We start from the raw sequence: 24,087 nt of genomic DNA, 5'->3' as shown, positions 1-24,087 counted from the left end.
AGATCATATTTAATAATGAAAGCAGCTTAGATTAAATTTCAGCAAGCAAGAGTGGGAGGTATAAGGCAGGAAACCATGTCCCTTTCTATATTATTTTAAAACAAATTTGGGGAAAACACATTTTGTGTGTCTTTGTGTGTGTGTGTGTCTTTGTGTGTGTGTGTGTGTGTGTGTCTTTGTGTGTGGGTGTGTCTGTCTATCCATGTTGCCTACTCCATAGCACTAAACCTAAACCAAACACTTACCTTAACTACAATCAAACAGTACGTAAAAAACGTACGTTCCATACTTTCATTTAATATCAAAACATGGTGATGTATTTTGGTCCTGAAAAGGGAAACAAGTAGACAGAGACACATACACACAGTTATGGTAACAATTTCACACCAGAACATTAAATAATTTTTATGTTGGATGGTTCCAGAAACTGTAATACATGGTTCAGTTAAACACTACAAACTTCGGATAACTTTTCACTTTATTATAATGTGATGTTAGATGGTTCCAGAAACTCATGCCTGGCGCCAGGACGAAGTGACAGAGGGGGCATAAAATAATGGCAAGGGGGCAAATCTTTTTTTTTTGCTATTTATCTAAAGAGTATTTAAAACTTAAACGGGGGGGGGGGGGGCAAGAAATTCAACTGAGGAGGCTAAGCCCCCTCTTTCCCCCTCGTGGTGCTGGGCCTGCAGAAACTGTAATCCAAGGTTCAGTTAAACATTACAAACTTCGGATAACTTTTGCCACAACAAGAGTGCCAAAACACCTTTAGGTAATTGCAAACCAAATATGGAGTTAATTTCAGGCGATTTGGATAGATCAACTTTTGCAGGCACCCAACCCACCACAAGGGGTCTCTGGTGTGCAACAAGGTAAGGAAAGCATTCCTGACATCCCTTCCACCAACCCCAGATCCTGCTTAGTAAATTTGCACAGGCAACTAAGGGAATTGCTAGTACCGTTGTATGCCACATTCAACATTCACCATCCATTAACGTTAACTAGAGGTAGTGAAAGTTGGCTCGATTGTGCAATGCCTGTTAAAATAAAAACTCACATATTTAGGAAGTGAATATGGTAAGAAAATATGGGAATATCTCCTTTAATTGGCATTTGTAATTTGTTAATTTGACATCAGATGTTCGATAGTCCCTCCCCATTTCCAAATTATGGAACACAGACGATATCAGAGCTATAACAAACCATTCAGAAGTTAACTTTGTAGGAGAAAAGGGGCATTGGAGGGCGATATAAAAAAAATAAAAAATAATAATCTATATACCAACAATTTACAGTTAAGACTGCAGTACCTTTTCCAGATGTTCTTCGTCATTATGTGTACCTGCATTTAACTTCAACAACATTGAGCACTGACGGGTCCTTGATCATGGTAAGATCATGAAATACTTACTATAGCATAGAAAATCATGTCCGCTTTCTAAAATTAGACAAACATTTGGCCTCTGGGTTGAACTCTACAGATCTTGTTAAGTAATTCAATTTGTTTAACTTTATTAACTTTCTTTACAGTAATCTCCAAAAGTTTTCAGGATTGAATGGTTTCCTGTCAGTAAGGACACTTGGTTAATATTTAATTTGACACAAGTCAACTATTTCCTACAGTTTAGTGGGTAAAACAGTGTTTGTGTGTGTGTGTGTGTGTGTGTGTGTGTGCATATGTGTGTGTGAAAGAATAGGAGAGAGAGAGTAAGCTAGAAGCATGGCAGTGTAATAATGTTCAATGTGCAATCACAGCAGCAAGATTTATATACCTGTTGCCATAAGAGATGGGTAACAACATTTAGAGCATAGCAACATATCAAATATTTGTGTCATTTATTGGCACATTGTTACAACATTGTACATAACTATTAACGTATAAAATGCCTTCATCCTTTTGAACCTTTTGTGTGTGTATTGTCTACATATAATTTTTGTTTTATTTTCTATTCATTTTGTAATTTTTTTTAATCTGAATTATATTCCACTTAATCTGGCAATGTAAACAAATGTTTCCAATGCCAATAAAGCCCTGTAAAGGTAATTGTACTGTTACCACCAATTTTACAGGAGAGTAGCTATGTTTCTCTTGTCTCTCATTGTGTTATTCTTTCTAATAGTTGAGCGTTGTGCCACACACACATCTTTTGTCATGCCAATAAAAGACAGAAAGAAATGTAGAGGTTGTGTCCTGAAATATTTCAGACTCTACAGTCACGAGGGCCTGATCAGCCGCTTGCCCTGTAATTGGGTTCACATGAGCAAGCTGGTGCGCTTTCAGTTACAATATGCAAGAGCCTAGTCTTAGATTTCTACGTCTCCTTCTTTTCTTGATCTCTCCCTTCAATTCTTCCTTTCTTGCTTTCACTCCCTCTCTCTCCCCCTCTCCTTTATTGTCAGTCATCTTTGCTACCTTGTTGAGACAAACTATTCACTCAACACCCAGCATAGGTCCAGACTGGAGCCATGGCTCCAGAGAAGAAAAACAATGGTCTTGATAACTATGCATTTGCTGTGAGTATATTTAAATGTTTTCTAATTCTGGAGGATTGTGTTGACATTTGCTTCTGTGACAATGAATAGAAAGTATGTTGTTATTAGATCGATGCATGGTTAGGTTCATATCACCTATGAACATTTAAATGTATTTATCTGCACAATATTTTTGACAGCTTTTGTAGAATGGGATACATGTTCGCAAATGTGTTATAGGTTTTGAAATATATGATATATATGCATATATATATATATATCATAATATAAATAAATAATAATAATATATTTAAAATATAGGTCAATATATGCATTTTCTGCACATATTAATGAGTAATTGCAAACAATGAAAGAAATGAAGTTGGTTTTTTTGATACTGATTTCTAACTCTTACCCAATCACCTTTGCATAACACGCGGTACTCTCCAGATTGTAGACCAATTGTAATTACTGGCTCGAAAGCTAAGTAATTTTTTTCCAAGTCAGAGTAAAATCTTAATAACTGATCAACTGAAATGACTTCAGTGGGCTTTGTTAGGCATGCAGGGCTTTGTTCATATGTATGTTATTTCAACCAATGGTCACACGTATACTTTGAAAGTTTGATTTCAAAACGAACTACAAACAATCTTTTTTTACATTTTATCTTTATCCTCTGGAATGAATGATCATGTATCCTTTTTAATATATACATTATGCTTGTAAACAAACTTTTAAAACATTTCCTTAAAGGTGGGCTTTGAAATATGTTATAATTTTTAAGAACGTTATATCAGTTGTTTAGCAGGAATAGAATAACATAACAAAGTTGTATTATGCGGTTCATAAAATCGTTAGATGAATGCACTTACTGTCCATCACACTGGATAAAAGCATCTGCTGAATAATAAACTTTTTAATTGGAAACGTTAGATATCACATTACATTGATTCATTCAAAAATATATACTGTACGTCAAAGATACATCATTTGTACTGTTCTTTATACTTAAAAAAAATATATTAATTACATTTGTCCACATAAAACCTACCAGCGCTTATCCGAGAGTCAGACAGATATGAGACAAGCATAGGCTTTTGCTAAAATACATGATTATTTGTTGCTCTAAAATAAAACAACCTACCTAAAGGTGATGGAGTGTCTAGGCTGCTGCCTCCAATGCATATGTACTACTGTAGCAGAGGAGGCTAACTACCACCATCAGGTTTTACAGATGATATGACGTCAGTGCTGTGGAATAGAATGTTAGATTTTTGCCAGAAATAACAGGACAAAAGCAGTCAGTCCACTTGGCCTCAACTGGAAATGGTACTGACTCCTAACAATGAGGGATTCTCCGTGTCCAAGAAGATATTGAATTTCCTTGGGCTCTGTTAAATAAGAAACACAATTACCATAGCGAAACCATGTACCCCTCGCTTGCCGCAGTGAATGTAACTCTGCTGCCTGTCCCGTAGGTTGATGTCCGCTTCTGTGACGGGGAGGGATCTGACCTAACTGAGGAGGATGACAAGAATAAACTGGCTTACTGTGTTACGGATGTCCCCCCCTGGTACCTGTGTGTCATCCTGGGTATCCAGGTAGGTCCGAGTGCTACTCTGTCTTGATGGCCGTGCAGCAGAGCACCCGGCGTCACACCCGTCTGCCTGCTAGCTTGTCCCTGTATGGGAGATGTTGGTGTAAGTGGCCAGTAGGGGGCACTCTTCCCTCTGGTCTAATGATCAAATCTCAATTCCCCAGGGCAGTGAAGGGGACACTGCTCTGCGTGGGATGCAGTCTTTTTAATGGGACGGTAAAAACAGTTACCCATGGCACTGTTTGTAAGAATAGGGGTGTGGACCTATATGGCTACTCGAAAATCCTCAACCTCTAATTGGATCATTTGCCTCTGTTAAAGTTAAAGAGGTTGGTTCTTCAAGGCATTACATTGATTTTATTCATTTCTCTAGATTTATTTAATAGTTATTTAACCAGGTAAGTCAATTAAGAAACACGTTTCATTTTCACTGATGACCCGACCAAAGTCATTCAACTGTAAGATAAGATTTGATTAGCCAATCTTCTGAATGGGATAAATAGTTGCACAACCCTAAATAAAAAAAAATACATATCACATGAGGACCTCAATAATACAATCTTAAGCTGCATGGGGTTTGATAATGCCTATAGGAGACTGTCATTATTTCAAAAATAACATTTTATTTAAGTAGTTTTTACACATTTTAACTATTCCCACTACTATCTAAAAAGGTATGAAAGTATAGTGACCATGCTTTTTTGGCCAACTTTAAGTGACATCGGATCAAATACATGTGATGGCAATTTCTAAAATCCAAATAATTCTATGAAAATGGTAGGTAAGACAGGAGAAATCAATTGCGCAATAAACGGTTTTAATGGAAATGGCAAGGAGAAAGTATACAGGTTACAAAGTAACAGTGGATAGTCTCTAAATAAAAACATCATTTCGACAGTATTTATTACATAGGAAAAAGGGGTGTGGTAAGATGCTGCCATCTGTTTCATGTCAATCAAACACCTTTCCCTTTGTTCTATCACACAAGTCAAATGCTACCCCCCCCCCCCCCCTTATCCTTCCTGCCATAATGTTTACTGTAGTGTTTACCCAAAGGGGCCAACTGACCTTACTGCCCCCTGTTGTATCTTCTCCTATCCTGTCCTAAAACCCATTGATCTGCATCTGGACAGACAATAGATGTCCCCTATGCAATACCAGATCCCACACATTCCTGTACCTATCTTAACAGTGGGACTCAGTCCTTTACTCAGTTAGAATACATTGTATATAGAAATTTCCACAACATACAGTATGAACGGAAACATTTGCTCATTGATTTTTAGAACGCAATAGTGTGTAGCAGAAGTGTATAATGGTAATTTAGAGAAAAGTGGACCATGGATTACAGTTTCCCTTTTAGGATGAGGAATCATTTAACTCTGGTCTCTTCCTGTCTCCACTGCTTCCCTGTCTCTCCACAGCATTGCCTGACAGCGTTTGGCGGGATAATCGCCATCCCCCTGATTCTGTCACAGGGTCTGTGTCTGCAGCACGACGGCTTGACTCAGGGTCACCTCATAAGCACCATCTTCTTTGTGTCAGGCGTGTGCACCTTGCTGCAGGTCACCTTTGGAATCAGGTGAGGAGGGGGAGCACTGGCTGCTGGGATATTTTGTGGAGAAGGAACTGATAAAAGAAACAGTGATAAGATAACATATTGTTAGTTATACAGATTTGCCAGATGCCAAAAAAGGTTGCCAGATGCCAAAAAAGGTAAAAGACAAGGATTAGCATATCCTTGTGGTCTAGGTAGATGCGGATGGGACACAGTACATTATTTAAACATGAGCTGCATTGAACTAACCCACTTGACAGATAAAAATGGTGTTCCAGAAGATTTAGTAGCACTTTGTTTGCTGTAAAATTGGACACATTTGTTGTAACATCTGAGTAATTCGACCGTATACTAAACATCTATTTTTCTCAAATGACCTTTGGAGTTAGCTTTTCTGATGTGCGCTGCATTTAACATGTACAATAGGTTATTCTGCACAATGCACTGAGGTATTAGGTCATTAAAGAAACTGAAACCTTAATCTGAATATTTAAACATGTTATATCATTGTTCTAACTGAAACATGGGTAAAGGAAATTCTGAGCCCCCAAACAGGTCCCATATTTGTCCTGGTCACTAAGTCTGAATTGACATTGGAGTTTAAAGAATAGATATGCTTAGTCATAGACTCGGAATTAGGAAATTGTCAACCTTGTGTAGGTTAAGTTAAGGTAACCAGGAAACGTATTATCCACCTCCATTTACTCAATACTATTAAACGCTGTAATTACTGCGGTTTTGGGTCTGTTTTTATGTCAGGCGATTATATTCTGTATTATAACGTTACAATAGGATTAGGTAAGAATTTCCATCTTATTAGCTTGACAATGTAGTTTAACTTTAAATCCACATTCCTGTAGACTAAAGCCCAACTGATACTTTCTTGTATTTCTCCAAGAACCTTAAGGTCAGCTGGAAAGGGAAACAATAGATGTGTTGAACTTGCCAGGGAGCAGAATTTCAGCACAACCCTATGATTAAATATTTTGACGAAATGTGCACTGTATGGCAATGCCATAGGAGTAAACCTTTTAACAGACACAGATCAATGAGTCAACTGGTATTATCAGTCCGTCAATCATTCATGGAACAGTTGAAAGAGGGACTAACAGTATCAGGGAACTGAAACCATAACAGACAGACAAAACTGTAGCTTTTACATTAACGTCACATGATTTGAATCATCCTAGGCCCAACATTAGTGTGCTTTTTACCTCAGGCTGGAGAAGTTGTTTGGGTTGAATTAGTTAAGGGCCTGCATTTCCCTTATAGCCAGTTGGAGATTAATTTGACCTCGTTTTCCTCTAAAAGTAAAGGAAGACTTAATTTATAAAAGGCCATCTTTGTTTGGATGATGGTAAAGTAGTTCTATGCATCCCATTCACATCCAACCTGCTAGTGTACAAGACAAGCCTTTTACCGGAAATTCCAAAGCAAAAGGATAAAAAAAAGTCCTAATTTAGGGTGAAAGTAATAAAGTGTTCAGTCTCACTTCCACTGTCCCTCCTTTCTGCCCTCTCCCATCTCTCTCCATCTGTCAGACTGCCCATTATTCAGGGGGGTACCTTCACCTTGCTGGCCCCCTCCATGGCCATGCTTTCGATGCCGGAGTGGAGGTGCCCTGCCTGGACCCAGAACTCCTCGCTGGTCAACGCCACCTCTCCGGAGTACATAGAAGTCTGGCAGAGCCGCATGCGAGCGGTAAGTGACAGGTTTACCACAGAGGCAGAGAGAGTGTCAGTGCCATCCTGTAAGTTATCTGCTTTTTATTAAGTGAATGTGCTTGTTATTCAACACTCAGTCAAACTCTTCCCTTTTAAGTCAATGATTAAAAATCTCCTATTACTTCTTTTAATATTTATGGATAACTCGTAGACAACATGTGGTGTGTACCGTACTAAAAACATGTAGGATGTTATTACTCGTGACTGCAAAATGTTGAAAGCCTTTCCAGATATTCTCAGCACATGCACGTAGTTCACTTTAAATCTGATTAGCATAATTCATGTAGTTATTTCTCTATGATGTGTGTGTTTCCTGTTCCAGCTGCAGGGCTCCATCATGGTAGGATCCTTGTTCCAGGTTCTGGTGGGGTTCTCTGGCCTCATCGGCCTGTTCATGCGCTTCATCGGCCCGCTCACCATCGCCCCCACCATCTCTCTGATTGGCCTGTCCCTCTACGACTCGGCTGGAAGGAGCGCGGGGAACCACTGGGGCATATCTGCCATGTGTGTACCTCTCTGCCTCTCATCTCTCTCATGTAGACCTCCCCAGGCACAGCCGAGGGGAGGTGTTTTGATCAGGGGGCTGATAAAGGTTGAGTGCGGGTTCATATTGGAGAGATAGCGAACGGACAGCGCGTCATCCTCAGACAGCGCGTCATCCTCAGACAGCGCGTCATCCTCACCTATGGATGGACATGGGTGGAGAACAGAAGCTGAAAGTGTATTTCGGGATTCATGTCAGGGCGTACTGAGGCTGTGATGGTGTCCCAACTTCCCAAGGCTATGCCTCCCAGAGTGCTTTTCTAAGTCTGATTGACGGGTTTTGCTGTACTCAGTCCTTTGACCAGGAAAGCCTTAGAATGAACACGCTTCTAACCAATCAACTTTCCCATATTGGCGTTGTCCTAAATTTGCATGAATGTATATTATGTCATAGACTAACGTTGGATGGCATAACACACACACACACACACACACACACATTATGTGCACTGACGTGGTGTGTATTCAGCTTTAAAACAGTGTTCCCCTCTCCAACAGGACGACTGCTCTGATCATCCTCTTCTCCCAGTACCTCAGACACATCCCTATTCCATTCCCCACATACAGCAGGAGCAATAAACTCCACACCTCCAGGATCTACATCTTCCAGATTCTACCTGTGAGTCCGTTAGATAAGATATTGGTCCGGTTCGGAGGTCTGTAACCCCTGGTCCATAATAATGGTCGGTGTAATTTAACAGAATGTAAATCTTTATTATTCCTCAGGTACTGCTTGGCATCACACTTTCATGGCTGATGTGCTACATCTTTACCGTCTTTAATGTCCTGCCCACACAGCCGGACCAGTACGGCTACCTGGCTCGCACGGACCTGAAGGGGGATGTCATAGACCGTGCACCCTGGTTCAGATTTCCATACCCAGGTACAAGGCTCAGCTGCTCAGGTGTATCATGAGCAACACATCCATAACTTGATAATCAGTTGATCAGATAAACTGATTAGATGTTTTTCCTGGTCCAGTCACATGGTCCGGTCACATGGTCATGACATGTAACACTATCCCTGACCTTTAGTGTTAAGTACTGTATTGGTAACAAATATGGGCCTGTTTGCATTATGAGAGAGAGACAAAAATGCCAGAAAGACTTATGTTGAGTTTGTATAATCATATCTATACGGTTTGATTTTACACCAGCAATGTTCAAGACGTACCACGCAGGGATTGTGTCCATCAATTGCAGGAAATTAAAGCCATACTGTATGCGTGCACACTGCACAGAAACTTGATAGTTCCGAACAGAATTGTCTTCACACTTGCAAAACTCTGTGGGGCTCTAAGGGACCCATGCTGCCTCGCAAGGTGGCGTCCCAAACTATTGACATCCACAAGTTAACACGAGAAAATAATCTAGCGTCTCAGGTCATCTTTGATATGCCTTGGAAAATGTGGCTTAAATGTAAAAGTCCTATGTTAAGCTTTCGTTATAACCAAGACCATAATGTATTTAGCATTTTAATGGGATAACCTGATTCTTATTGCAAACTCAGGTCAGTGGGGCTTACCAACTGTGAGCCTGGCAGGAGTGGTTGGGATCTTGGCTGGGGTGATATCCTCCATGATAGAGTCAGTGGGTGACTACCACGCATGTGCCAGGCTGTCAGGGGCCCCTCCTCCCCCCAAGCATGCCATCAACAGGGGCATTGGCATCGAGGGCCTGGGCTGTCTGCTGGCTGGGGCATGGGGCACAGGCAATGGAACCACCTCCTATAGTGAAAATGTGGGAGCATTGGGCATTACCAAGGTGAGATGGGCTAGAGGTGTCTTTCATCATTACACATTTTTATTTTAGACGTTGTTTGAAATGGATGTTTAGCGTAGCATAAACAAATCAATGTTTTTGTATTTAGAGTACAAGCAGCAACGGCACCTACAGTAGGTTCTGTCCTTTCAGAACTGCTTGGCGGATGTTCTGAGGGCCTCAGATAATGTCAATAGTTTTTTTTTTATTTAAGACAATGTTTTTAGCTGTGCTCTAATGCATTTCTCTCTCTCAGGTGGGCAGTCGAATGGTGATTATTGTGGGTGGAGTCTTAATGATCATCATGGGACTCTTTGGTAAAATTGGGGCCATTTTCACCACCATCCCCACACCTGTTGTCGGTGGAATGTTCTTGGTCATGTTCGGGGTCATATCTGCTGCTGGAGTTGCAAATCTGCAGGTGAACACGTGGATGACATGATGTCAGACTGTTTTCTTTGTTCATTTATGAAATTGCTTTGTACATTGAAAGCTCTGGAAATACTTCAGACAAATTTGGTTTCTTATATAGGTCATTGGTGTTGATAGACATTGTCTCAAAAACATTGTTTCTTAGGAAATGAATCAGACTCCTTCTCCACAAGTACAGTATGTGTGCTATGGACTGAATTAATAACTGATCCTTTTTTGACATCAATCTACATCTAATACTCCATAATGACAAAGTAAAAACATGCTTTTAGGAATTCGTGCCATATCATTTAAAGCGGATGAAGTTGAGATGAGATCATTTAAATCATAAAAAATTAAATAATATTTCATGAACATAAGCATTTCATGAACATAACATAAGCACAAGTAATAGAAGTGCCTTTGTCAGGTATTACAGCTTTGTGTCTTCTTGGCTATGCGTCTCTTCTGCACACCTGGATGTCTGCGTTTTCTCCCATTCATCCTTGTACGTGTATCCTCTAATGTAGAGATTGGCATTCAGGCCTAATAGTTCAATTGTACTTGAATCAGACCAGATCTTTTTCCTCATGCTGTCAGATTCCTTTAGGTGGCATGTCATATGCCTTTTACTTTGAAGTGGATTGCACCTAGCCAAACTACCATGATGGCCTGATTGATAGAGTGCAGCAGAGGTAATTGTCCTGCAGGCAGATTCTCCCGTTTCTGTAGAAAAACACAGACTCTCTATTTGAGTGGCCAAGGTGTTCTTGGGTGGACTCCAATCAAGCTCTAAAGACATCTCTAGAATGATTAAAGGAGGCAGCTGAGATCAAGTTGGAGAGTCAGGGCAAAGGGTCTGAATACAAATAGGTATTTCTGGGGGGTTTTAACAATAAATTGGCACACACATCTAATCTATTGTGTGTAGATAGCATTATATATTTCTGCATACATTTTATGTCAGGCATCAAGTAAGGCTTACCTTTTCAGGCTCAAATAAAATCAAACACAAAGTATTGAATTGACTTAAAGATGCAAGCAGTAGCCTTCAAATTCTGTCTTGGAAGCATGGATATTTAACAAGCCGTTTGCATATCCTGAGTATGCAACGACTTGGGGATTTTTTTCGCTAATCTCAAAAATTGCAACAGCTAAAATCTTCTGGTTCAAACCTGACTAATTACTACCAAGACTATGCACAAAACTGGCTGTAATTTGTAAATGGTTCATCCAATGAAAATACCGTCAAACTAAATCTGAAAGTTTGCACATTAAAACCATAGTCATTATATAATTTCAAATATAAAGTGCTGAAATAGAGAACCAAAAAAAAAAACATTTATCACTATCAAAATTGTTCAGGTTTTCATTGATATCATGTTGTCCAACCAGGGTTTCTGGATCATTTGGGAATTGTGACAGATACCAAAATAATGGGATCTTTCTGTTTAGTATTTTTGTCAATTCCTCTCTCTTTATCATTTGACAGTATGCAGACATGAACTCCTCCCGGAACATCTTTATCTTTGGATTTTCCATGTTTTCTGGGCTAGTTATACCAAACTGGCTATTGAAGAACCCAGATGCCATTTCAACAGGTATGGAAGTAGACACTTGAAACTCTGTAGAACACGTCCTTAGGTGACGAAAAGCTCAGTTGAAGATCGATGTGGAGGACACATGGACACAGTGATGAGTTTCCTCTGGAAGGTGACTAGGCTTAGTCATGAACTGTATTCTCTTGGCAGGTGTAGTGGAGTTGGACCAATTGCTTCAGGTGCTTCTGACAACCAGCATGTTCATTGGAGGCTTTTTTGGGTTCTTCCTTGATAACACCATTCCTGGTAAGCTGAATATGTGGTAATATTCAGTTGTTTCACATAAAGTTTAGGTGTACATTAATATGGGTAATATCCACCCTACACCTAACACTCTTGCTACATATTCCTACATTTCACCTTGGCTAATATCCTCCTCAAACCCAGAAATATTGTCTTTGAAATTCCTCCTGTTCCATGGCTAAAATGTGCTACCATGGCCAGTTTTGTATCGGCACCCCCAGTCGACATATCCTTTTATTAGTGATGGCCATTTGAGGCTTCTTCTAGAAGCAGGATATTATGCTAGCTGAGCTAACTCAGATTTCAAGCCATCATTGAAATATACACTCACCTAAAGGATTATTAGGAACACCTGTTCAATTTCTCATTAATGCAATTATCTAATCAACCAATCACATGGCATGCTCCCACAGCGCTCATCAATTCAGAGAGGTTGGGTCAAATGTGATAAAATGTGATTGCCACTGGATTGACTGCAATTCATAGGCATAGCCTGCTTTGTTGATGCTTAACTAGATGTTTTAATTGTTTTCAAGGTTTTACAAGCCATTTTGGACCTTAAACGATGAGGGAAAAATGCTTTATTATATACTGTACACTCTCATTTTCTATTTGGTTTCATTTGGTTCAATTGGTTCAATACATTTTCAATTGTAGCCCAATAGAAAAGGATTGCTGTACAACCCACCACTGTTTATAATAAGTATGTACATTTACTCAGGCAAGTCTGAATGACCACCACCAGGGACTTGGTGGTTTAAATACACAGATGTGTTGCAATGAAATGCACCCTAGCAGTTACCTATCATAATACATGAAAGGTTACTAACCACCAGTTACACACGGAGCGGTTATAACACTTATTGTAACCGCAAGCGCATGGGAATTTAACAAGTCAGAACCCTGAAGGCACATTGTAAAACATCAAACATCTATGAATACAACAAAAGCAATCATAAATTACATACATTTTACAATGGACATAGTCAAACCACATAACCCCTGCCATATTTCATTCACCATACATGCATACGTCAGACTGGAACGTCCGCTCAAACACACATCATACAGGAAGTTCCACCCCATTATACGTTACACAGGAAGCCCCACCCTACCACATTGGAAGTCCCACCCACCTGTCAGATTACGCCCACCAGGGTAATAAATCATCAAAGTGACAGAAGCCATCCTATATAACTACTGGGATTAATACTTTTAGGTAATTCAGTGTAGCCTAAATGTTCAGGTTTCTCAAAGAAACTTCCAACCTGGGTGACTTTCCTTTGCTGGAAGGACAATTTTATGGTAAATATTTTAGTGTACCCACCTCTGTAAACACTGCTAACCCACTGATCATAGCAGGTTGCTAGTATTTGTTAGTATTGAGATGAAGCATCCTAAATACTGTGCTTTGGGCCCCACAGGAACCAAACGGGAGCGAGGCCTCTTAGCCTGGAACAAGATCCACCAGGATGACTGCAGCAACACCTTGGAGAGCAGTGATGTATACAACCTCCCATTTGGAATCAGCTCCTGCCTCTCCTCCTACTCCTGGGTTCAATATTTGCCATTCCTCTCACCAAATGCAACCGGCTCACAGGTGGAGACTGAGAGGGAGGAGACGAAGAAGCAGCCTGGGAAGCCAGAGCCCGCAAGGATAATCGGATCAGTGGCCCTATGAACGCCGGGCCGGCCCAGACACTAGAACAACAGTTACAACAACTGCAAAAACAGTTCTTGTTACAATGACTTCCTGTCCTGCTCAAAAAACACTGTAAAGGTGCGACATCCATATTAGTTTAAGTTACTTATTGGCCAGCATTAGAATTAATTAGAATTAAAATAAGAGTACCATTATTTTTCTTGTGAGGTTATTTCTTTTTGGAGTGGTTCGGGAAAATGAATAAATATCTTACATGGTAGGTGGATTAGGCTACTCACCGTAGATCCAGCAGTAACACACTGAAGTCACTCGCAGCTTCATTGCATGTTGGTACCAAAAACGATATTCATTTTCAATGTAACGTTGCATTTGCATACAATTTTGTAGAATGTCGCTGTATGAGTGACTGAACTGAGCTACGTGTGTTACAGAGGACAGAACACAGACAACACAACTTAAAAATAATGGGCCCTGTTTTCCGTGCAGCCGGCTGTTATCTTCAGTCTTTGAGGGTGAGCGGCTGGATAGGGTTGGGCAGTGCGTTGTGTAGGTAGACTACAGGCACTGGCTAGCATAAGGCACTAGCTATCATAAGGCACTGGCTAGCATAAGGCACTGGCTAGCATAAGCAGCAGGTTGGCAAGCTGGTTAAGTTCACGGAGACTTCTGTTTTTCTGTTCTACCTCATCTTTAAGTGCACCATATTCAGACACCTGTTGTCTAAATAAGTCCCTCATTAGAGGGTTCCAACAAAAAAAACGGAGTAGAACTGACCTCGAGGTCCAGAGCTGAATCTGAAGGATCTAGAGGGATCAGGAATAAGTCTCTGGAGCCAGGTTTGGTTTCCACCAATGGTCAAATTTGAAAGTAAACAATCTATAGCGAAATGGAAATAAAACTTCAAAAGGCACATTTCCATGTCCATTATTGTGCTGCAGCTGATGAGTATGTGCAGACAGTGGCTGTGTTTGGTGCTTACTTAAAGACTAAATATAAAGCTGAAAGAGCTGCAATTGAAATGTATGTTCTGCCCTCTCCATTGAGTCAACCAATCACATTCATTTCTGTCTTAAAGGCAGATTTGCTTAAAAAAAAGCCTGAGTAAATGAAACTTACTTTGCATTTTGTCGATGTGAACGTTTTGTGTTAAACCTTTTAAAATGTTGTAATTTTTGCATATTAATTATTACATTTGCTGTATTTCTTGATAACACACTGTAAACAAATTGTTCATGCATTATACTGTCAAATAATGTATTTATTTCTCAAAATTACATTTGTTCAGGGAACTATAAATAAACATTTCAAAGACATGCACAGTACAAATGCATATCTAAGATGGCAATATAAATAAATTGTATCTTGGAAAATGTCATTATGAATCCAATAAATAATACTCAAGGGTTATCAATAAATTATGCTCTTTCAGGATTTATATCATTGCTTCAGTATACTGAGTTTCCTGGGAGATACACAAAAGGTGGTGCCTATTGGATGTCCAATGTCTGAGTGGGTGGGAGGGATGTTGTAAAGGGTTGTACAGCCATGTTGCACTTCTTGTGAAGGTTTGGACACAAGCTCCATTGTAGCTGTTAGCTGGAGTAGTGTTCTGCTCCCAGCACTTTGCTTTCAACATTCTTCCTAGTTGAGTGGGCCATAGGGTAACAAATCCTCTCTATAAAGGAGACCTCAACTCTCACAAAAAGGTACAGTGAGAGTGTTATTTTTTGTGTAGCTCACTTGGTAAGAGCATTGCTATTGCAGTGCCAAGCTTGTCAGTTCGATTCCCAAGGAGACTGGGAATCGAAGTGAGGGCAAAAAAGTATTTAGTCAGCCACCAATTGTGCAAGTCCTCCCACTTAAAAAGATGAGAGAGGCCTGTAATTTTCATCATAGGTACACTTCAACTAAGAGACAAATGAGAAAAAAAAATCCAGAAAATCACATTGTAGGATATTTTATGAATTTATTGGTAAATTCCTCTGTAAAATAAGTATTTGGTCACTTACAAACAAGCAAGATTTCTGGCTCTCACAGACCTGTAACTTCCTCTGTGTCCTCTGTCTCCTTCACTCGTTACCTGTATTAATGGCACCTGTTTGAACTTATCATTATAAAAGACACCGGTCCACAACCTCAAACAGTCACAATCCAAACTCCACTATGGCCAAGACCAAAGAGCTGTCAATGGACACCAGAAACAAAATTGTAGACCTGCACCAGGCTGGGAAGACTGAATCTGCAATAGGTAAGCAGCTTGGTGTGAAGAAATCAACTGTGGGAACAATTATAAGAAAATGGAAGACATACAAGACCACTGATAATCTCCCTCGACCCAGGGCTCCACGCAAGATCTCACCCTGTGGGGTCAAAATGATCACATGAACGGTGAGCAAAATCACAGAACCACACGGGGTGACCTAGTGAATGACCTGCAGAGAGCTGGGACCAAATTAACAAAGGCTACCATCAGTAACACACTACGCCACCAGGGACTCAAATCCTGCAGTGCCAGACGTGTCCCCCTGCTTGTTTGTAGGTGACCAAATACATATTTTACAGAGGAATTTACCAATAAATTCATAAAAAATCCTACAATGTGATTTTCTGGATTTATTTTTCTCATTTTGTCTCTCCTAGTTGAGGTGAATGATGAAAATGACAGGCCTCTCTCATCTTTTTAAGTGGGAGAACTTGCACAATTGGTGGCTGACTAAATACTTTTTTGCCCCACAGTATACTTCTACGCAAATATAACCACTGACAACCATGAGGGCCAGCCGTACCAACCCCCTTTATTATGTCTGACAATACATGACCTGTAAATATTATAGCTAAGGGCTCGTGAAATCATGGTTGGATGGCTCCAAATTCACATTAAGGCCTGTCTAAATGTTGCAAATAAAAGCTTGACATACTTGTGCTAATGGATCAGTACTTTGGCTAATCTTCTGCAGTGGAATGCATAAAAACTCACTAAATATGTGGTTTACCTGTTAACTGACATGGATGTTTCTGGCATACACATATTGTTGCTGGTTATAGGCCACATTTTTGAGGTGTCAGTGTAATTTTTTCTGATTCTGTTATTACATAAACAAGGACCAGACATCACTGTTCATTCCACTCCAATACACTCTGAGCAAGACATGGACCTCAGTAGCCATGGGGAATATCTGTCAGGAAAGTATCTCATGCTATCTCAGGAAGTTGACGTGTGACAAATAAGATTCTCAACAATTTCCACCATTAAAAAAAGTCTCTGGGGCAAATCTGAAAATGTTCCAATTTCACACAGCTATTGACCCTCTTTATTTCAACACTCACTCTATTGATGATGACTGATATCCAACCAAAGCTCCCAAAGAGGATGATCATGATATGTTGACCCCATGCTCGAATTTCACACTGCTATTGACCCTCTTTATTTCAACACTCACTCTATTGATAATGACTGATATCCAACCAAAGCTCCCAAAGAAGATGATCATGATAAGTTGACCCCATGGGTCAAGTCGCCGCGTTGAGACAGAATCAGGGCTATTCATCCGTGGAGCATCCTGAGGCCGAGATGGGCAGCCCTCATTATCTTTCACATCACAGAAATGGACATCAATCTACAGAACATAACATCACATTCATCATGGCAGCAACAATCCAAAACGTTCTGTAATGGAAAAGGAAGATTCTCTTTGGGTAATATAGCGTTGATCACAACCCATTGCGCAGCAAAAGAGGAGGGGTTTCCACGATTCTCTTGTCTTTTCACTTTTAGTTATCGTCACCTATATTGATAGTTATTGTATCAGTATCATTCACAATTGAAAGAAAAAGGAACGCTGTTCTGCCATGAAATGAAATAGCACAAAACAAGTTACACATTAGCATTTGATTAGGATAGACAAAAACTTTGCTCGCTACAACCTTCAAGACAGTACCTATGTTATAGTGAGCCTAAAATAAAACTGTTTACGGTTATATTGCGACTATTTCTGGAGGATTTCTGAAGTATGCATCCGTCTATGCTTTTTGGGGTAATATAGAGCAGATCACAACCCCTGGGCCAGTAAAAGAGGAGGGGTTTCTACAATTCGCTCGTCTTTTCACTTGATGAAAAAGTCAGTTATCGTCACCTATATTGATAATTACTGTATCAATGTCATTCACAAATGAAAGAAAAACAGACGTAACTGGGTCATGAAATTATATTGCTTGGCAGTGTAAGGTTAATCTTCATTCTCGCTAGAAATTGCTCAATTCTTATAACAGTTCCAAGTAGTAAGTTAATAGATACAAGTAAGTCCATTACTAGCTAATAAGTGGCCAGTGGCAAAAGCCACACAATTCATAGATGATATTAAGCAACCTTAATAAGAAACCTTAGTCAGTTTAACACAATGCTTAACTGTGTCTAGCGAAATATTGTATGATGTTAATGTGTGACAAAATGATCTAATGTCGAGATGCTATACCGACACTCAGCACAGGTTTTACTTAGTGGCATAGTGGTTTAGGACACAACCTGTTACATGGGAGACCCAGGTTTGAATGCAACGAGGGCAACAACATTCATCCCTGCTAATTGTGGGCTGGCTGAGCTAGGCTTGCCTGGTTCAAGAAACAATAAAATGTCTCAGTTTCAACATTTTATATCAGTCAATCAATCAAATGTATTTATAAAGCCCTTTTTACATCAGCAGTTGTCACAAAGTGCTTTTACAAAAGACCTGGCCTTAGACCCCCAAAGAGCAAACAAGAGTAGTATTGAATTTCAGTGGCTAGGAAAAACTCCCTAAGAAGGCTGAAATTTAGGAAGAATCCTAGAGAGGACCCAGGCTCATAGGGGTGACCAGTCCTCTTCTGGCTGTGCCAGGTGAACATATTAAGATTAAAATTGTAATAATTAATTAATGCATGTGGACTGAGTCCAGAGTCTATTTAAACTTAGTCCAGATCGGAAGCATGACTAGATTGACAAGGAAAGGGACAACACATGGGAGCGGGAGGTGTCAGCACAGTGGCAGCTGAAATCATCATGTATCGTCTCGATCTGCAACACAACCAGAAGGACTCTGGACAGGGACAGCAACGGGTCCCCCAAGCCAGGTACTCCTCAGGCCCTCCTAGGTTCAAAATGGGAGGAGACTGGGAAAATTCAGAAAATGCATTCCTCATATCAACAAGGATTTATAGTTGAGAAGGAGAACTGATACAATGGGGAGAACAAGTATTTGATACACTGCCGATTTTGCAGGTTTTCCTACTTACAAAGCATGTAGAGGTCTGTCATTTGTACACTTCAACTGTGAGAGACGAAATCTAAAACATAAATCCAGAAAATCACATTGTATGATTTTTAAATAATTAATTTGCATTTTATTGCATGACATAACGTACACTGCATGACTACCAGCCAGTAAGAATTCCGGCTCTCACAGACCTGTTAGTTTTTCTTTAAGAAGGCCTCCTGTTCTCCACTCATTACCTGTATTAACTGCAACTGTTTGAACTCGTTACCTGTATAAAAGACACCTGTCCACACACTCAATCAAACAGACTCCAAACTCTCCACAATGGCCAAGACCAGAGAGCTGTATAAGGACATCAGGGATACAATTGTAGACCTGCACAAGGCTGGGATGGGCTACAGGACAATAGACAAGCAGCTTGGTGAGAAGGCAACAACTGTTGGTGCAATTATTAGAAAATGGAAGAAGTTCAAGATGACGGTTGATCTCCCTCGGTCTGGGGCTCTATGCAAGATCTCACCTCGTGGGGCATCAATGATCATGAGGAAGGTGAGGGATCAGCCCAGAACTACATGGCAGGACCTGGTCAATGACCTGAAGAGAGCTGGGACCACAGTCTCAAAGAAAACCATTAGTAACACTATGCCGTCATGGATTAAAATCCTGCAGCGCACGCAAGGTCCCCCTGCTCAAGCCAGCACATGTCCAGGCCCGTCTGAAGTTTGCCAATGACAATCTGGATGATCCAGAGGAGGAATGGGAGAAGGTCATGTGGTCTGATGAGACAAAAATAGAGCTTTTTGGTCTAAACTCCACTCGCTGTGTTTGGAGGAAGAAGAAGGATGAGTACAACCCCAAGAACACCATCCCAACCGTGAAGCATGGAGGTGGAAACATCATTCTTTGGGGATGCTTTTCTGCAAAGGGGACAGGACAACTGCACCGTTGAGGGTTGGATGGATGGGACCATGTATCGCAAGATCTTGGCCAACAACCTCCTTCCCTCATTAAGAGAATTGAAGATGGGTCGTGGCTGGATCTTCCAGCATGACAACGACCCGAAACACACAGCCAGGGCAACTAAGGAGTGGCTCTGAAAGAAGAATCTCAAGGTCCTGGAGTGGCCTAGCCTGTCTCCAGACCTGAACCCAATAGAAAATCTTTGGTGGGAGCTGAAAGTCCGTATTGCCCAGCGACAGCCACGAAACCTGAAGGATCTGGAGAAGGTCTGTATGGAGGAGTGGGCCAAAATCCCTGCTACAGTGTGTGCAAACCTGGTCAAGAACTACAGAAAACGTATGATCTCTGTAATTGCAAACAAAGGTTTCTACATGCTGTACTATGTTCTATTGACTACAGGGCTTAAACAATTTGCACATCATTGCATTCTGCTTTTCATAACATTTTACGCTGCTTCCCAACGTTTATGGAAACAGCTTTGTAGATTTTACAGGCCCAGTTCCAACACACTCTCCTAGTTAAAAGATTTGAGAGGTATTGTTGCAGTTGATTATATTTATTATAATTATTTTAATTATTGTACAGGTTATCACACAGGTTCATATACTTTTGAGTTGAAAAACAAAGGCATGGAAAAGTATAAATACTTAGTGTCTTCTATTCTGCATCTCATCCTATACACCTGTTCCAATTTCTTTACATAACGCTTCTTAGGTTTAATACTTTTAGTGCAAACACAATAGCAAATAGTTTTTTTCAATATAATAGAATATTTACATTTCTTCTACAATGTGAATTGCACATTTCCATCTTCAATTGTAGAATATTAGAGGCGACCCAACGTTTTCCAGCCCCTGACAGGCATCATGATTAATATAAATAGATTTGTAGTGTGAAATGCAACAGCCTAAGTGGTCACATCACATGGTTTGGTGTTAGTCGTTTTTTCTTTTGAAGAACAGTTGCGAAGCTAACTACTTCCCATTCAAGCCTACACAATTTGCATGCCCATTTAAAACAGTTAAAGCTCCAAAAGTGGTATGAAAAAAAAGAAAATGTTTGTCAAATTCACACACATCCATGTACTTTTATGTACAAATGTATTGAAATTTGAACCAATGTTTCTGTCACTGCTAAAAGCACACCCCGTTGTCTATTCACAAATGAGGCTGCGTTTGATAGCTTCCCTATCAGGGACTGTAGTTCTTCAACTCACTTATTTCTGCAAGATGTGACTCAATACTGCCAAAATTGGACATAAAAGGTTAAAGGTTATAAGCCTCCAATAGATGGTACTTGCTTGTCCAACGTCAACATTTGTTCTTGGCTATGTGACTTGTCAGAACTTATTTTGACATGTTTACCGGATAAGAAAAGCTAAAATGTATCACTTTTCACAACTAGTTTGGCTAATTTTATTGATTGATACAAATTGGATGGATCTTGCTCCATCATGGCCTGGAGAGCGACATCTTGGATAGGGTTATGGGCCGTTTCTCCAAATAAATTCTAGAAGTAAAACATTATTTTATTTTTTATTTAATGTATTTACAACACACTGTATACTGTATGACAGTGTTACTAAAATTACATTATATTTCTAAATATACAAATGTTGATGTTTTGTTTTTATAGCTCTAATTATACTTTGGTGTGGGAAATAGATTTCTTCCAAGGAATTCTTATTTACTTCAGCACTTTGATTAGTCCTTCAGGGTTCCTGTTATTCTGTTTTCCTAATACACAATGAATGGCAAAACTAGTAACTGAAAAAGTAACTGATTTAAATAAAAACAAGTAACTGATTTAAATAAATAAATCATATCAAAACAGGAAGTGTAATTTTGACGAGATACTCAAAGTGATGAGATACTCAAGGTTTGCAATTACATGTTGCTTTGCAATGTACCTACATCGATCAGCCATAACATTATGACCACCTGCCTAATATAGTCAAGGTCCCCCTTTTGCTGCCAAAACAGCCCTGACCCATCGAGGCATGGACTCCACTAGACCTCTGAGCTACAGTAGCTCAATTTGAGCTACAGTAGCTCGTCTGTTGGATCAGACCACACAGGTCAGTCTTCGCTCCCCACGTTCATCAGTGAGCCTTGGCCGCCCATGACCCTGTGGCTGGTTCACCGCATTTCCTTTCTTGGACCACTTTTAATTGGTACTGACTATGGCAACCCGGGAACACCCCACAAGGGGTGCAGTTTTGGAGATTCTCTGACCCAGTCATTTAGCCATCACAATTTGGCCCTTGTCAAAGTCGCTCAAATCCTTACACTTGCCCATTTTTCCTGCTTCTAACACATATATCCCACCCACGGACATGTGCCATGATAATGATATTATCAGTGTATTTCACTTCACCTTTACAGTGGTCATAATGTATATTGAATAATAGAATAATTATTTGAGTGGAACTTTTTTAATACTTTCTTTTTGCACTCTCCAAATTTAACAAATGTTTAAGTGTATTTTTTATTTGTAAATGCTGATAAAATACTGATATAGTTGACATAAATACATTAAAGGGGCAGTGTGTAGAATCTTGCCTCTCATGTTTACAAGACCAAATTTTGAACAATAAAGCAACCTGTTTTCTAACCCATGTACCTAACCGAAAGAGACAGGAATAGTATTAGAAAATTGACATTGCCAGGAGTGTCCAATGAGTAATAATGATTATATGTCAAGGCAAACTGACTGAAGAGCCATAAACATTTTTTAAATGTTAAATCTCTGGCACAATTTAGTTAAAAAAAAAAATTGGGAACTTGAACTTTATCGAATAATTGCAGATCCATTTACACTCGTTAGTATGTTAGTAGAATAGAAAAAAATCTTACATATGGCCTCTTTAACTGTATTAACCTTTTTTGAATTACTAAATATTTATGGGCTCAATCAGCTATAGATGTAGATAAGTCATTTGGCTGTCAGGTTATTATCAGTTATTGGGTCTGACATGATGGTTCTGTACGAATTGATTAAGGACTCCAACCACAAGTCTCTGTCTGTCTGTGGTTGGTCAGACGCTGTGTGGTTTACACCACTGTCAGCACAGTGTGCACAAAGTCCTCTAGACGCAGATGGTTCCTAAGATTGAAAAAGTCACAGATCAGGTGACGGATGTCAGAGAGCTTTTTTTTTGGCACAATATCTTTGCAAATGACCTCCAGCTTTTGGACGTCTGTCAGGAGGCCTGCTCGTCAACTTGCACGGAGAAATCAGTGTACGTGTGTCCAAACTACAGGCCAGCCAGCAGGATCTAAACCGCCAAAAACACAGAAGAATTATTACTGCGGTGCAAACCCATATTGAATGTAGGCTTTACTACATGTATTATACTTTCTACAGTATCCGTGAAACAGGTGGAATTCCTTTATTTATAGAAGGAATGTACCTCAAGCATTCCGAGTAGTAATAACACATGGATTTAACTACATCACAATATGGTGTTATCCTCTTTCTTCATCTTGTATTGGCATTGGTCCAAACATTTTTATTGGAACATTTCTCACCTCAAATAATAACTTGAAAAGCGGGGTTCAACGTTGACGCCATCCCTCTCTCGACTCTAAGCGCTGAGGGGTGAAGGGCTGAAAGAGGAGGGAAGAGAGAGAGTTATCCAAACCAATATTTTCTCCCTAAAACGTCTGGCCAAGTGGTTTATCATTTGATGCGCTCAGGGCCACGGTGGATAGGACCAAATATATTGCATGTTTAAGATAGATTCCCTAGACAGACACGGGTAACATATAATGCACCTGGCACGCCTTGACAGACACTATATAACTGAGTAGACTTTACAGTTGTAATGTTTAAGCTGTGTGAGACTTGTGACCCAGTACTATAGAGCATCACACTGTTCAGAGCCTTGAAATGTGTGACCTTACGGATGGCTCTGATTAGCAACATGTATAACATGAGCATTCGCTTCAAGGACAAGAATTCAATGCACTACAGTTACTTCATTGTACTTACTGATGCCGTGCTTATTACACTGATGTACAAAATAAAGGCTGACAACCCCATCATTTCCATGGCATGAAGTGTGAATAACAATATTACATTGTCAATAAAAATATCTGAAGAGTTTGTAAGTCCACCGCATGTCTGCGGTCTTTATGTTTCTTAAAGAGATGTATTTATTTTTGCCATCAATCTACTGTCTACACAATACGCACTACTGTTCCTAGAACTGGTGGTCTGGCCAAAGTAATTGAGCAAGAAGAGCTCCAGACTTTTTTTCTGCAGAGATGGGACTACCTGCCAGAAGTACAATAATTTCTTCAGC

The 24,087-nt window shown here is 40.0% G+C and overlaps 1 protein-coding gene across 2 annotated transcripts; it reads left to right on the top strand.

Moving 5' to 3' along the window:
* Positions 1 to 1,209: 1,209 nt before the first annotated feature.
* Positions 1,210 to 14,981, top strand: zgc:110789 (Xan_ur_permease domain-containing protein). 2 transcript variants are annotated; one of them, XM_010883299.4, is made up of 13 exons: positions 1,210 to 1,390; positions 2,401 to 2,514; positions 3,951 to 4,073; positions 5,494 to 5,651; positions 7,169 to 7,328; positions 7,674 to 7,855; positions 8,393 to 8,513; positions 8,621 to 8,777; positions 9,404 to 9,657; positions 9,911 to 10,075; positions 11,558 to 11,666; positions 11,817 to 11,912; positions 13,334 to 14,981. In XM_010883299.4, exons 2-13 carry the CDS (start codon positions 2,467 to 2,469, stop codon positions 13,588 to 13,590), a joined length of 1,830 nt encoding a protein of 609 aa, XP_010881601.2. In that variant the 5' UTR covers positions 1,210 to 1,390; positions 2,401 to 2,466; the 3' UTR covers positions 13,591 to 14,981. The 2 variants fall into 2 exon arrangements, with proteins under 2 accessions (XP_010881601.2, XP_012994206.2); XM_013138752.3 differs by lacking the exon at positions 1,210 to 1,390 and having other exon boundaries at positions 1,982 to 2,514.
* Positions 14,982 to 24,087: the final 9,106 nt, after the last annotated feature.

This window comes from Esox lucius, chromosome 19 (genome assembly GCF_011004845.1).
Source record: "Esox lucius isolate fEsoLuc1 chromosome 19, fEsoLuc1.pri, whole genome shotgun sequence".
NCBI classification, from domain to species: Eukaryota; Metazoa; Chordata; class Actinopteri; order Esociformes; family Esocidae; genus Esox; species Esox lucius.
This window is presented reverse-complemented; position numbering and strand designations above follow the sequence as displayed.

Coding starts and splice junctions, on each gene's coding strand:
- zgc:110789 (XM_010883299.4), top strand. CDS start 2,467: ATGGCTCCAGAGAAGAAAAACAATGGTCTTGATAACTATGCATTTGCT. Junction 8,514..8,620: donor ACATCTTCCAGATTCTACCT/GTGAGTCCGTTA, acceptor ATTATTCCTCAG/GTACTGCTTGGCATCACACT. Junction 11,667..11,816: donor CCCAGATGCCATTTCAACAG/GTATGGAAGTAG, acceptor TTCTCTTGGCAG/GTGTAGTGGAGTTGGACCAA.